Source organism: Morone saxatilis, unplaced genomic scaffold (assembly GCF_004916995.1).
Source record: "Morone saxatilis isolate NCDOM2014 unplaced genomic scaffold, NCSU_SB_2.0 Contig23, whole genome shotgun sequence".
Classification (NCBI taxonomy): Eukaryota; Metazoa; Chordata; class Actinopteri; family Moronidae; genus Morone; species Morone saxatilis.
In genome coordinates, this window is record NW_023339796.1 from 1,847,132 (window position 1) to 1,860,355 (window position 13,224).

Sequence of the window (13,224 nt, forward strand, 5' to 3'; positions counted from 1 at the left end):
GATCTAATAGACAGGTCAGAGAGAATTAGAGGGCTGCTATGCCATGATGTTGGCTCTCTAGAGAGGCTCTGCTACACTAAATGGAATGGAGCCTTAATTAGTATCACTGGTGACATCACTGCGTTTACCCTACTATTTCATGTCAAAATGGCTGCTGTGAAAAGGTCTATTAGCAAATGTTAGCATGTTAACACTCTAAACGAGAAAAGATGGTTTAGACACTGAATATAAACATGTTAGCATTGTCATTGTGAGAATGTTAGCAGGCTGATGTTAGCAGCCTCACAGAGCTGCATGGCTGTAGTGTTTTTTATACCAAAACATCTGCACCAAATCAACTGCAACTAAACTACCCTGATGAGTGCAAACATAATAAGGTAGGCGTACCTTTAAATCCACAAATTTCTGCATCACCGAGTTTCCAGCATCACCCATTTCAGTGTCACAAGCAAATAAGTTGTTTCAAAAAAACAATTCATGTGACTCCAAGGACGTTGCTTGTCAACAAAATATGAACAGAATTTTACGCGTTCGAACAACCAACGCTGCCTCTCTTCTGGGTCTCCTGTTAGAGTTCAGCCACATTATCAGTCAGGTTCTGCAGGCCGTCAAACAAGAATTGGATTCATTTTCTTTGGGGAAAGGAGAGCCCGAGGAGAGGATTGTTGGATGTAGTAATAGGAAAGCCAGGAGGTTTTTTTTGGCGAACAAAAAGGAAATTTTTTTCCAACATCAAAGACATCTCCTGCGCTCCAGCTTCTCCAGCGATCCTTCCACACTAACATACACTGGAGAATCCACGGGGGCAAAAGAAAAAGAAGAAGGGGCACCTGTCGTACCTAAATCTAATAACCAATAAAGTTGACTGAGGAGAATACCACCAGTAAGAGCCAATGAATTTAAAATTCTCCCCATAGGAATAAGAACCAGGATACATGCAGAAACTCTTTGAGGACAGCACTTTAAATTTGTTACACATTACAGGTAAATTAAAGGTGAACTTCAGCATCACATCTACTGTAGTCATTTCAATCATGTATAAAATTAGTTACCCAATAGTATTTAGAGCTTTGGACTTAAATCGTGTTTAAAAATTGGAGAGAAAATGCTGAATTGTGGATAAATGTTTTTTATATAATGTTTTGTTTTTTACATAATCATAGTTTATTATTGACATCAGGAAGTACAAACAACATAAAGATAAAACAGCCATTCTGCCATTTACCCTGCACTGCCTCTTTATTAACCAAGCTAATTATGGAGTGAAATCCATTAAAAACTGCAGCAGTTGGTATTCAGATCCGGTCATAATATGTTTAATTAAACATACTGTACTTATTGGGAGATTATAAAGGAACATTACAGGTGTTCCATTGTTCTAAATAGTTTTTTTTTTTTATGTAAATCACTACAGTGATGTGCATGATGATTTACATTAGGTGTGTTTGTGTGTGGGATGGGAAACAACAGGGGAAAAGCATTTATAGGTTGAAGGGTTAAAAGATCCTTAAAAAAAGTGTGTCTGCAATGCCCACATGTACGTGTGTGTTGGGGAGCAGGTGTTTTCCTCCAGCTGTGATGAATCACCCTGTCTTCTTCCTCCCCCTCCTCCTCCTCCTCCTCCTCCTCCTCGGTGATGTGCTGAAACCACCAGGAGGTTCCTGCTATCAGCCTTCACCTCTGCCACTCCGCCAAAATGTCAGAACTTTGCTTCCAATCTGTCCTGATGCAGGTATTTTTATTTCTATCACCGCAAGAAAAAGACAACTGGAAATCCTTCATGTCTCACTTCAAGCTACGATTTATCAAATATAAAGCTTAACCCTGTGTGTATTCTGACGTTGAACTGTCTGTGGAGCTAACCACGTTTATTTTCTTGTTAGAAATAATAAATTGAGGAGTCATAATGTACATTACAAACCATTTCATTAAACAAAATAATTAAGTGTCATATTTTCAGGAGTTTATCAGACAAAAAATATATCATGGCCACAAATATACTATTTTCTGACTGGTAGCTGTTATAGAAAAGTTATTTTGGGAAATATAATTGTTTTGCTGAGTTAGACGAGAAGATTGATACCATATCTGTAGGCTGAATATGAAGCCAGCAGCCATTTTAAGTAAAAAAAAATAAAAAATCCATACAGCAGTGCGTCGAAATGTTGCTAATTAAAAAGTTACATCTTGTGTAAAAACAACATGCAGTGCTTTTTCTTGGGGCTATGTGCCGAATTATTTCTGTGCCAGCCCTGGTATCTACCTGGAGTCTTGTCATTACAACCAGCAGAGACTCCAGGAAGTGGACTGACATTGTTAGACCACCGCTGTCTTATTGTAGAATTCAGGGTGGATGGCTGAAAGCACGTAGCTCTGACACCATAGGTCACTTGTGTTTCCTACCAACAGTCATCATACTTTAACAATGAATGTGATAGCTAATAAATATAACAGCTTTATCTTCATTGGAAGTTTTAAACATCAAAATCAACACAGCGTCTTTGTTTTCACCTTTTTTTCAAAGTTAAAAGTGATCAAGTAGCTTCAATAATTTTAAGTCAAAGTGACTAATTTATATTTTTACTTTCAAAACAAAATACCTAGTAAAAAGTGCATAATCAAGAACTTACAAAATTAAGTTTGTGTTACTTAAAAAAATTGTTGAAACAGATTACATACATTACAATTTTGAGTAAAAGTAACTTATAGCATTACAGTGTAGAAACAGTGAAGGACTCACTTTATCTAATCTTAATTTTTGAATTATCCTATTTTAAATCTATGCATTTTAGTTGTTTTGTTTATCCCCACCCTCCTTCATTTATCATTTAACTTCAATAAAAGTACTACAGACTACGGTGTTTCAGATAGAGAGAACTCAAATGTATTCTGGTTCATGTTCCTCTTGTTGTCGTCAGGAGATGGAAAAGACACTGAGAGATCTTGTTAGATTATTTGATCTACACATATGTTAAAACTTTTATTAAGAGGCTAGACAATTTTGAAGAATCCTGTTGACCTTCCTGTCAGATCACAGCATGACATTGAGGAGAGAGAGATTGCGCAGTCAGGTACCCAGCAGCACAAATTACAGATTCTCTTGTGGAAGCTGGAGACAAGTCCTCTGACGCACGCTCTTGCTGAAAGGCTGCCAAACCTTTGGTGTGTAGTGCAGTGCAGTATGACATTTTTACCAGGTCAACCAGGTAAACAAGCACTCCGTGCAGCTCCACTGCTGTCGGATGTGTCTTCCACACAGCAAAAAGGCTAAAACAAACACCCAACTATTGGTGAAAAGATGTGAATGTTGAGACCATTCTCGTACAGAAGAAGCTTTGTATCATTTATTTTATTAGCCTCTTATTAACTTTCTGGTGCATTGCGAAGTCTTGGAGTGGCATTCTTCCATGTTGTGGTTGATGCTGCACTTCGTTCTCTCGAGGAGAGATTCGGTGTTCTTTTGAAGTTCAGCAATCTCACAGAAATGTCAAGAGGCACTTTAAAGCGTCGCTGTAAAGGGTTATAGAGGAATCTGCCGGACACGCTGACATCTGCGGTGCAAAAGTGACTGAGGACATCTTAAACTTTCCAGCTGCTCACATAGGATCAGAGCAACACAGGCCCCGAGTCTGTTTCATAAAGTTACAGAAGTTGTACCTCAAAGTAGCTGTAGATTGCTCTCAGAACTGCTGTAACACTTCCTGAGTATCCTGCTGAAGTATTTCCAGGAAAATCTGCTTCTTGTTTGCTCTAACAAAGCTTCCATATTAACCATTTTTTAAACAATATATTCCTTTGGAGATGAAGCTTATAGCCCTCACTGCTTCACCAACTTTAGGTTATTGAAAGTATTAATGCAAAAATGTTAACTGCTATGGTACGACAGGCCTCCAATCACTGGACTGAAGTCGCAAATATTCATGGTTAAAGCTGATTAATGGCATTGCAACAGGCTCATTTTAGTGGACAGATTCCTATTGGCCTCCACATTATTGTAAAAACCAATGAAATACTCAAACATTTGCAGCGTCTTCTGCTCACACAGTGAAGGAGTTTCTGGATAAGTCCTGGAATCTGCATGGCTCATTTAATCCACCGTTTGTGCTTACACTTTTATCATGACCCCTGATGCTCTCTGAAGTACTGCAGTGTCAGAAAGGAGAAAATATGCCTAAACTTTTGCAGACTACAGTTCCTTCAGGTAATTCAAGCAAAAGCTGCACCGAAGCAACAAACACTGCAGGTGTCAGGACACAAAGAAAATCCCTCCAGACGGTGACAAGACCACAAAAAAAAAGGATACAGAGAGGGGTTGTCGGGCTCTTTTATGGCCTATTTCCTTAATACAATGCAGAGCTAATCAGCTGTATTAAGTAAAATACTTGGATCAGGAGTCGGTATCAGCAGATATTAAATTTGATCGTGGAATTTTACAGTAGTTTATCAACGACTACATTTCTGATGTTGTGACATCCCTGTTCCCTAAAATACATTGAATTTCCTGCTTAATTTCAACAGTTTCATGTCTGGAAGTCACCTTTTATACACACAAACCAACTAGTTTGTCATTTATCTAAATAAATGACAAAATAGAAGCTTTGTTTTCATGCTGTTGAGGCTGCTGGTTCAATGTTCTGACTTCTGTTTGATTCTAAGTACTGCGATGATACACTGTACAGCAGCTTTATAGCTGACTAAATACAGCTTTTGAAGACCACGATGTTGCTCATTTATACCATAATGATCTGCAGGAAAAAGCCTTCAGAGATGTAAAGAAGGTTCAAGGAAAAAAAACACTTGAAACAAAATTGACCGCACACTGGGCTGGTGAAAAGCTTTCCATCATTCGACATATTGAAGCCCCGATGTGACTTCGACAACCAACTATTGGTGAAAAGATGTCTCTATAGCGTCGTCCTGAATGACAAGCAACAGGGAGGAAGGAGAGAATAGAAAGTGTCGTGCCACAAAGGCCTTGAGTCTGAAATACACCTGTAGCAGCTAAAAGATGAAGACGTTTCTAAACCAAACACCACAGCAACCATTTCTAAAAAAGGTCTTCAATCTCAAAGTGAGGAGCAGAGAAATCAATGTGAAAATTACTCTGACCTTGGTGTGAATGAGAATGAAGGAAAAGAGATGACCTGCAGTGTCCTCTTGTTGCATCCTGGGTAATATTTGACATCAACATGCTCAGTACGAAGTTCACCTGTTTTGTGATGTATGAAAAACTATATTTTTCCTTTAGAGCGATGACAAAGAAAGAGATTTGTATTTGCGGTGCATTTGTGAAAACACATTTCCTGCCTCCATTACTGTGACAAAACATCAAATATAAGTTGTTACTGTGGAGGGTTGAAAACAAAGAGCAAAGGAAATGCATTGCTACAGACAGACAGTACAGCAGAAACAAATCTGCACTTTAACACAACATTTGTGCACATTTTGAGGCGACTGGGTAAGAAAACCTTCACCTTTGTGAAGTTTATAATTATATTTAAATGAGTTTTCGTTTGTCACTCACACTGAATTCATCAAACTCGAGATGTCAGCGTTCATCTGTTACAGACACAACAGCTCTGATCTGATCTGATTACACACACAGCCACTGGATCAAGTGAGTGGATAAATGATTACTTTGATTTTAACAAACAAAACTGAAAAATACACAGTTACCAATTTTGTTTAGCAGAAAAGTAACATAACTAGTAGTGTAACTAATTACTGTTGTCAGTAAGTGATAAGTAAATCAATATATTACTTTTTAAAAGACTAATCAGTAATAAATACATTTTTTGAGTAACTAACCTAACACTGTTTGTAAGTAATCATTATAAAAAGTGGAAAATATTTATTGATCTCACTTCTGTTGTTTTAACTTTAGGATCATTTTGGAGGCTGTGGTTTGTGGTCCTGTTGAACTGTCTTTTATTTTGATAGGTGTTGCTAATATCTTATAGTACAGTAGTTAAAATATTATTATAATATGTGAGTGTAATGTGTGTTGGTGTGTGAGCAACAAGAAACTGCGGGTCCCGAATGCCAAAGATCGGCGTACGTCAGTGGCTTCCTACTCACTCTGTGTCGGTGATGACGTAGCCGAAGACGTCATCGTCGGCCTTCTTCCTGCCGGCTTTGACGTCCAGCTGAAGTTCGGGAACGTGCATCGTCTTCTTGTGCGGTTTGTCGTACACAAGCGAGGCAGGAGGGGGGGCCACCTCCTTGATCCAGCCCTCCACCTCCGACACCTCCTCCACAGACTGGGTGGCGTCCTTCTTCTGCACCTTCACCGCTGCCTCGCTGGTCCGACTCTGGACGTTTTCCAGACCCACCTGCTGACCTCCGGCTGAGAGGTCGTTCCGATTTCTTGCTGAGGGAGAGGCGTCGAAGGAAGTTTTGTCCAGGTAGGCGAGAAGTTTGGTGAAGAGGTTTCCACTCTGAAAAGAACAAATAGAATAAAATATTGTGAGATGACTTCAAACTGCCACCTTAACGGTTTCTGACCATGTGCAGAATTCAGGTGACTACTGAGGTCCATTAAGACCTCGAAAGCCTCAACACATCTTCCCCCTGAGCTGCTTTCACTTACTGAGCCTGATTAGACCTCTCTGCAGGACTGTGTGGGTGTGTTGATTGGTGTCTTGTTGCACCTGTCAACCAATACTCAGAATTTGATTATATAACCGAATTGCAAAACAAAACTGTAAAACAAAAAAGCAGCACCACCACGGCTGCCTGCATAACAGACGGGAGTGACACGTCGTCACTTTTATTGAAAATGAAATATAGATCAAGCTGACGCGAATAACTGTAAAGAAACATTAACTGAGTTGAGCTAGAGCAGCAAAACTACGCTACTAGCAACACAGAACCACTGGGAACTGGAAATGATCCACTGACCAGTGCATGAACTGGACAAAATAAAGTGCTGGTACCCTAATTCTTTTCAGGTTTTCTATCAATGACGCTGAACATAGCACATCAGAGAGGGTCACATGCTTTGGTTAGTAGACGGCATATGATATGTTATGTAACGGTTTATGGACATAATGCAGAAAATTATAATCATGAAGTTCGGACCTTTGGTTTTTAAAGTTTAACTGAAGTCATTTTTTGACAGCAGGATGGGACAACTACACTACACCTTTATCTGTGTCATCATGTAGTTCCCAGCATACTGTAGATCTGCTCACCTCCAACCTGAACAGAGGTCTAATGACACAGAATAAGTGAAAACAAATTAAATTAGACCCCATTTACACTCTCTAGCTTTTCTTTGTACTTTATAAATACAATTTATGTATTTGTATTAGTTTATCAAGAGCTGTTAGCTAGCTAGCCAGAAGAAGAACTTCTGCCATTTCAAGCTAACAACTGACACTTCTACCTTTGTGTTCTTGTAACTTGCAACTGACATTTGTTATTTAAATAACAAAGACTGATCAATGTATAATCTTTACTTGCAGCCCTTTCCACTCACGACACTGTCTGAATTGAATATAGAGGTGAATTTTCTAAATGAACACAAGTTTAATACTCAGTCATTGGCAGGTGAAGTTAAAACCTCCAAATAACTCAATGTCATGGCAAATTATTCAAATCTGAGGACTTTGAACACATTCCTGTGCTTAATTAGTCTGTGGTAGACCTCTATAATGACAGACATCAGACTTGAGTAATGAGACATTGTTCAATCAAGATCTTTTGTCTAACAGCTTAAATTGAACTGGTGGTGATGTCAGTGTGTTGGCGATCTGCAGCTACAAGCATGAGGAAATAATTGCCCTGAATCCAAGAACAGCCAACCTGTCAGAGTTTATACTGAATAGGATTATAATATGCTATTATCCCCTCGCTGCTGGCTTCAGGGTAATTGCTCGTCTTGTCAAGATCCAAAAGCCAGCATAGCTACAGCGCTACCTGAGTCAAAAACTTACTTTGATTAAACTTCTACGAGCATCTACAAATCTAATTTTCTCCACAATATTAGAGACCTTTAATATATAATAGAGACCTTTCAACCAGCTGAAAACCAGCAGAAAAAGGAGAGAGAGTGCACAACAAACCCAAAGATACAAACAGCATCGGAAACAATCAGAAACATGAAACATTGAAGTTTTATTTGTATTTGTCCTTCAATTAATATGTGAAAAGTTCCCCAGGATCTGGTCTATTGAAGCTTGTAGCTTCAGTAGGAGACCTGTTGCTGTTGCTAGTGAGTACACAATAATGAGTGCAATATTTATCTCTTGAGCAAGAGCCTGTTGTTTCCAATCCCAAGGTAACAGCACAAATTCAGACTGCTATTATATCTTAGTCTCAATAAACAATGTATGTTACAGCTTAGTAACTCTCGATGTTGCCTATGGCATTCACTCAACATCTATTTTACTGTTCATTTCATCAAGAAAACTATGACTATAACTTTTTTTTGCTACAAGCAGACCTGTGGAATCGACACTGTGACCTGAAGCTCCTGATTATCAAAACAATTTCCTCTAACGCCCCAAAAAATCCCTTGTTCAGGATTTGATTTAGCTGCTTGACCTGTTGCACTTCCATTAACAAGAAGCATCTTGCACTGAATAACGCTGACTGTAATGTTATCTGATGGTACCGGCTCTTCACAGAAACTACCCACAATCCAGTGAAAATGAGACAAAAAGCAGCAACAACACAGATGAGACACAGAAACCCTGCAGGCAGCTCACTGACATTTATCAAAAGGTGAGCTAATGTGACATTATCGAGTGCGGTGGACGTACAGTTCATTTTAATGCGTTGCAAACAGGAGGAATGAGTAAGTTACAAGTTTAATGTCGGCAGTCAGCCATAAAAATCTTCCTCTAGGTGCACACTAGAATCATATCGCTACATTAACTGACGTTGAACAGGTTAATGAACAGGTGAGAGACTCAGTTTCTGTGTGCTAACCCTAACGCTAACAGCAGTTGAGTAGGAAAGATGGAGAGAAGCGGCTCAGAGTTTATACAGAGAACTGGACGGCTGTAGTTTCAGAATGCTAAAAGGACATACACATTTTAAATGCATGACAGAAATGAGACTAAAATCAATACACATTTTCATCAAAAGACAACAACTAAATCAAAATGAACACTCATTCATTGTCAAAACCTTGTATCTGTGGGGATAAGAGTCATTTGCAGCTTAGCGAAATATAGCTAAATCATATGATATAGCTCAGTTTATCACCTTATACATTTTAATGCTATGAAATGCTGTGAAATGAACCAAAGTGCAGCCTCAGACCAGCCAAGGTGTCGTTTGTTCCTAGTTTACAATCTGAATGATTTTTACCTCTTCTAAAAGTACCTGACGAAGATCAGACAACAAAAGCGGTGAATAAGTTCTGATAACTCACTGACAAACTTGTTTTTATGAGTGTTAATATTTCACACTGCAATAATTGACTATACTTTGGCTTATTTTTACCTTCTATTTTATTTTACTCCTAAATCGTCAAATGTGTCTTTTTATATTGCCTTGTGTTTCTTTTCGTAATGTTTTTTTTTAATGTCTTATGTAAAGCACTTAAAACTGCCTGGTTGTTTAAAGGTCTTATACAAATAAACTTTCCTCCAGTTGCTTTAGAAGTACTGGTGTTCATTATTTTCCAAATGTACCACACATTTGGGGATTTTATTTTTTATGTTAAAGTAGCAGTATTATTAGATTTATTAGTATTATAACAATTAAAAAATGTTTATTATTTGGCCATTATATCTTTGTGACAAGTAGCTTAAAAAGTCTCATCTGTTCCTTATGAAAACTACACCTGATGTACTATAGCTATATCAGTGAGTTTCTGCTATAGAAACTCACTGATATTGATTCACTTCCTCCTTCATGCACAAAATTACATAACTGCTTTTTCTTACCACAATCTGAACGCTTACCTCGTCTTTCACATCACGCTGCTCTGTATCCGTGTGGCGCTCTGTCGGGGGAAAGACAGTCGGTGTATTAATACATTTGCATGTTCGGCAGAGAGAAGAACAGGAGACGTTCTTCGATGAAAGATTTCCACATTTTAAGGAATTCCTTGTTCTTTAACATTTGACTGAATTTTCTCTCCTGTAGTAATTTAGGTTGAAACAGTTATTTTTGTCTTTACTAAACACAGAATAAATATCAGACAATCTGCAGTAATAATCTATTTACAGGCATGGACCATGGAAGCGTTGGATCTGACCACACGGACCAGCCTTCACTGCATCAGTGAGCCTCGCCCCTGACCCTGTCTCCATTATTTTCAGCCATATTTAAGCTATTTGTTGAACAATCTTACCTGTAGTGTCAACATTTTTAGTTTGAGTGGTCTCAGTGCAGACCATTAAAACCAGCTGTGTTTATACCGAGCAAAACAGGACGCTTATTTATGTTTACATTGATTTTTTTTATGTTGCACTCTTTCTTTTGTTCAATCCCACCAACACAATTATATATGTACCGCCGACTCGCTCTCCAGCTTTTGCTCGATACTTTAATTGTGTAAAAACAAAAAAGGAATCAGTATAAAATCACCTTGAAGAGCTGCTGGCACCACAGGAGTGCTCTCCTGTGGTTTCAGTGTCGGAGCGCTCTCCAGCAACTTTTCCTCTTCCTCATCCCTGGCAACCTGCTCCTCTTCTTCCTCCCTCTCCCTCAGCTCTCCGCTCAGGTCTCTCGGTCCAGGTCTGACCCGGGCGAGGCCCCTGTTCCGTCCCTGGTCCCGGTCGACCACCTGCAGAGCATCAGCTATGAGGCGGGACAGCTGGTCCAAGTCCTGAGGCGTCAGGCCGTCAACGTCCACGTGTTGCCTTCCCACGTTCTTCAAAACCTTCTCGATGAATCTCTCTGGAGGAGACGCGGAGTTAGATAGTGAGATTCTAGCTCATTGTTTATCTGTCTGGCTCCAACTTTACTGTTGTGGTTCGCTCTCATAGCCCTCATAATGGAGTTTTAGTTGCAGCAGTCGGCTGTTTTCAAGTTTTCTAAAAACCCATTGTACACTTCCTGCTCAGCACCAAAGTTAGCATCTAGCTAGCGAACATAGTGGAGCACTTTAAAGCCCTCAGGAGGTGGAAGAGACCAAAAACAGAGCTAAAACAAAGTTAACTTCAAAGGTGATGTGTGGCCAAAACAGTCAGTAACTGCAGGTTTAAATGTGAGGAAAATGGAGGTTTAAAATCTACAATGTCCATAAAAATAAAAACTACATCTGTTGAGGAGGATGTGTGACATGATTGAAAGCCCCAGAACAGTTATTAAATGTACAGTGCAAGTTTAAGACACTTACGTATTGGCTTAATTTCAGAGATCCAGTTCTGTCCAATAATTTATACTACTGATACTTGCTGTTAGCATGGTTGCAGTTGCTTTTAGCAGCTTTACTTGACTTGTATTACGACTTTGTGGGACTTTGGCACAATACAGTGTTTATCACTACTTTAAATTCACAGCATGCTCCTGTTTTATAAGACATAGCACTGATTGAGCTCTCAACCAGCTGCACTGCAACCTTTAAAATGAAATAAACAACCTTTTCATGTTGTCGGTGATTACTGTTTTTCTCCTGAATTAGATTTTCTGACATCGTAGTTTATAATCTCTGATATTATAACGATCTAATACAACAATGCCACCAACCACAGAGTCCACACCCTCTCTGTGCTTTCCAGCACTGAAAGTTACACAGCTTAAGGATGAAAGATGTGTTTGTATGTGATTGTGGATTATTAGACAGCCTTGAAAGTGAATGACACACCCTACAGTGAAGCTCTTTGAGTCAGTAAACACCCTCATGATTCTCTGATGCTAAAACCCCTCCTGGTGCCCCCTTAGAACACGTACCATCCACAGACGTAAGCGGGTCCTTGACTGAAGCCCCTTGAGTTCTTCCCATCTTTAGAAGCCTGGGTTTTGAGGTCTCTTTTTTGAGCCCAGAGTTTTCTATTCCGTTGCTGTAAGGCCTCAGGCGGGATGCGGGGGCCTCTTGCTCCTCGGGGCCCATGCCCCCGCGGTGCAGCGACAGATGCCCAGAGAGATACTGCCTCAGGGTGCTGAGGAGAAGGTCTCCCTCAGCCTGCGTGGCCAGGAGCTGGTCGGCCGGAGGTCTCTGCTGCTTCTGCAGAGGTAGGAAAGAAGAAAGAGAAGAAAAGCTGGAGGGAGACGACCTCTGAGCTGATGTCTGGGCCTTGGAGCGATAGAAGTCTGCCGGGATGCCTGACTGGAAACGGTCACTCTGAAAGAGTCAACAAGAGTACACATAATCACAATGAGTTAACAGTAAACAGAACTGTGGAGTAATGGGATTATTATGTCCTAACTAACGTCTTCTAATCTGCTCCTGAGGAATGTGCCGCACATGATAATAGTATTTCAATGTTAGTCAGAATTTGTATGTATTGGCACCAAAATCCAATAAAATAACAATAAATGGGAATTTCTGGGGGATTTTTAATGCATACTTGAGTGTTTATGATTATTATTGTGTATTGTGCATGTTTAGTATGAACAACACGGTGGTTTTATGTTTTTTAATTAAAGAATTTTCAAATAAAATATTTTTTAATGTATTTTTCTATGGTGGCCAAGAAAGCAGCCTTAAAGCCAGCTGAAGCTGTTAGAGTGGGTTGGGTTGGTGGTCCTAGCTCCTCCATGTTGTAGTGTCTTCGAGAAAGACAACCACCAGTTGCTCCGACTGCACTGAACTGTACAGAATGCGCATGGGGAAGATTGAAGTTGCTTTGGAGAAAAAAATAATGTACTGTATCAACAAGAACATTCAAAGGCAAAATTTAGATATTTAATAAAAAGAATTATGAATGAATTATGAATTGCAACCCTGGTTTCTCTCTCCATCTCTCTCTCTCGTTTCCTGTCATCTCTCTGCTGTCTACTGCCAAAAAAAGGAATCATAGAAATAATAAAAAAACAGAGATACAAAGCTGGTGTCTAGGAGTGTGTGTGACAGAACTGTACTTTATGCAAATTCTGGGAACAAGACAAACATCCCACCTGCTCGTTGTCTGAAACTGAAACACGGTCCTGAAATAATGAGCAGAGATGCTGTTGTGCATGTGAATGCAGAAAGAGTATGTTTCTGAGGTACAAAGGCACAGTCATCCTGCCCGAGCAGCTTCACTTCACTCTGCTGTTCCCTGCACTACAACTGCCAGTCCAGTAGTCAGTCCGAACCATCATGCAATGCGGCTTATAGTA

The 13,224-nt window shown here is 39.6% G+C and overlaps 1 protein-coding gene across 1 annotated transcript in view; it reads right to left on the reverse strand.

Moving 5' to 3' along the window:
- Window positions 1-13,224, reverse strand: part of slco5a1b (solute carrier organic anion transporter family member 5A1b) — a gene marked incomplete in the record, with an annotated part of 195,945 nt that overhangs the window by 150,129 nt on the left and 32,592 nt on the right. The window contains 4 exon segments of the mRNA XM_035671467.1: window positions 6,079-6,437; window positions 9,918-9,958; window positions 10,546-10,857; window positions 11,854-12,244. Coding sequence (XP_035527360.1) covers window positions 6,079-6,437; window positions 9,918-9,958; window positions 10,546-10,857; window positions 11,854-12,244 — 1,103 coding nt within the window.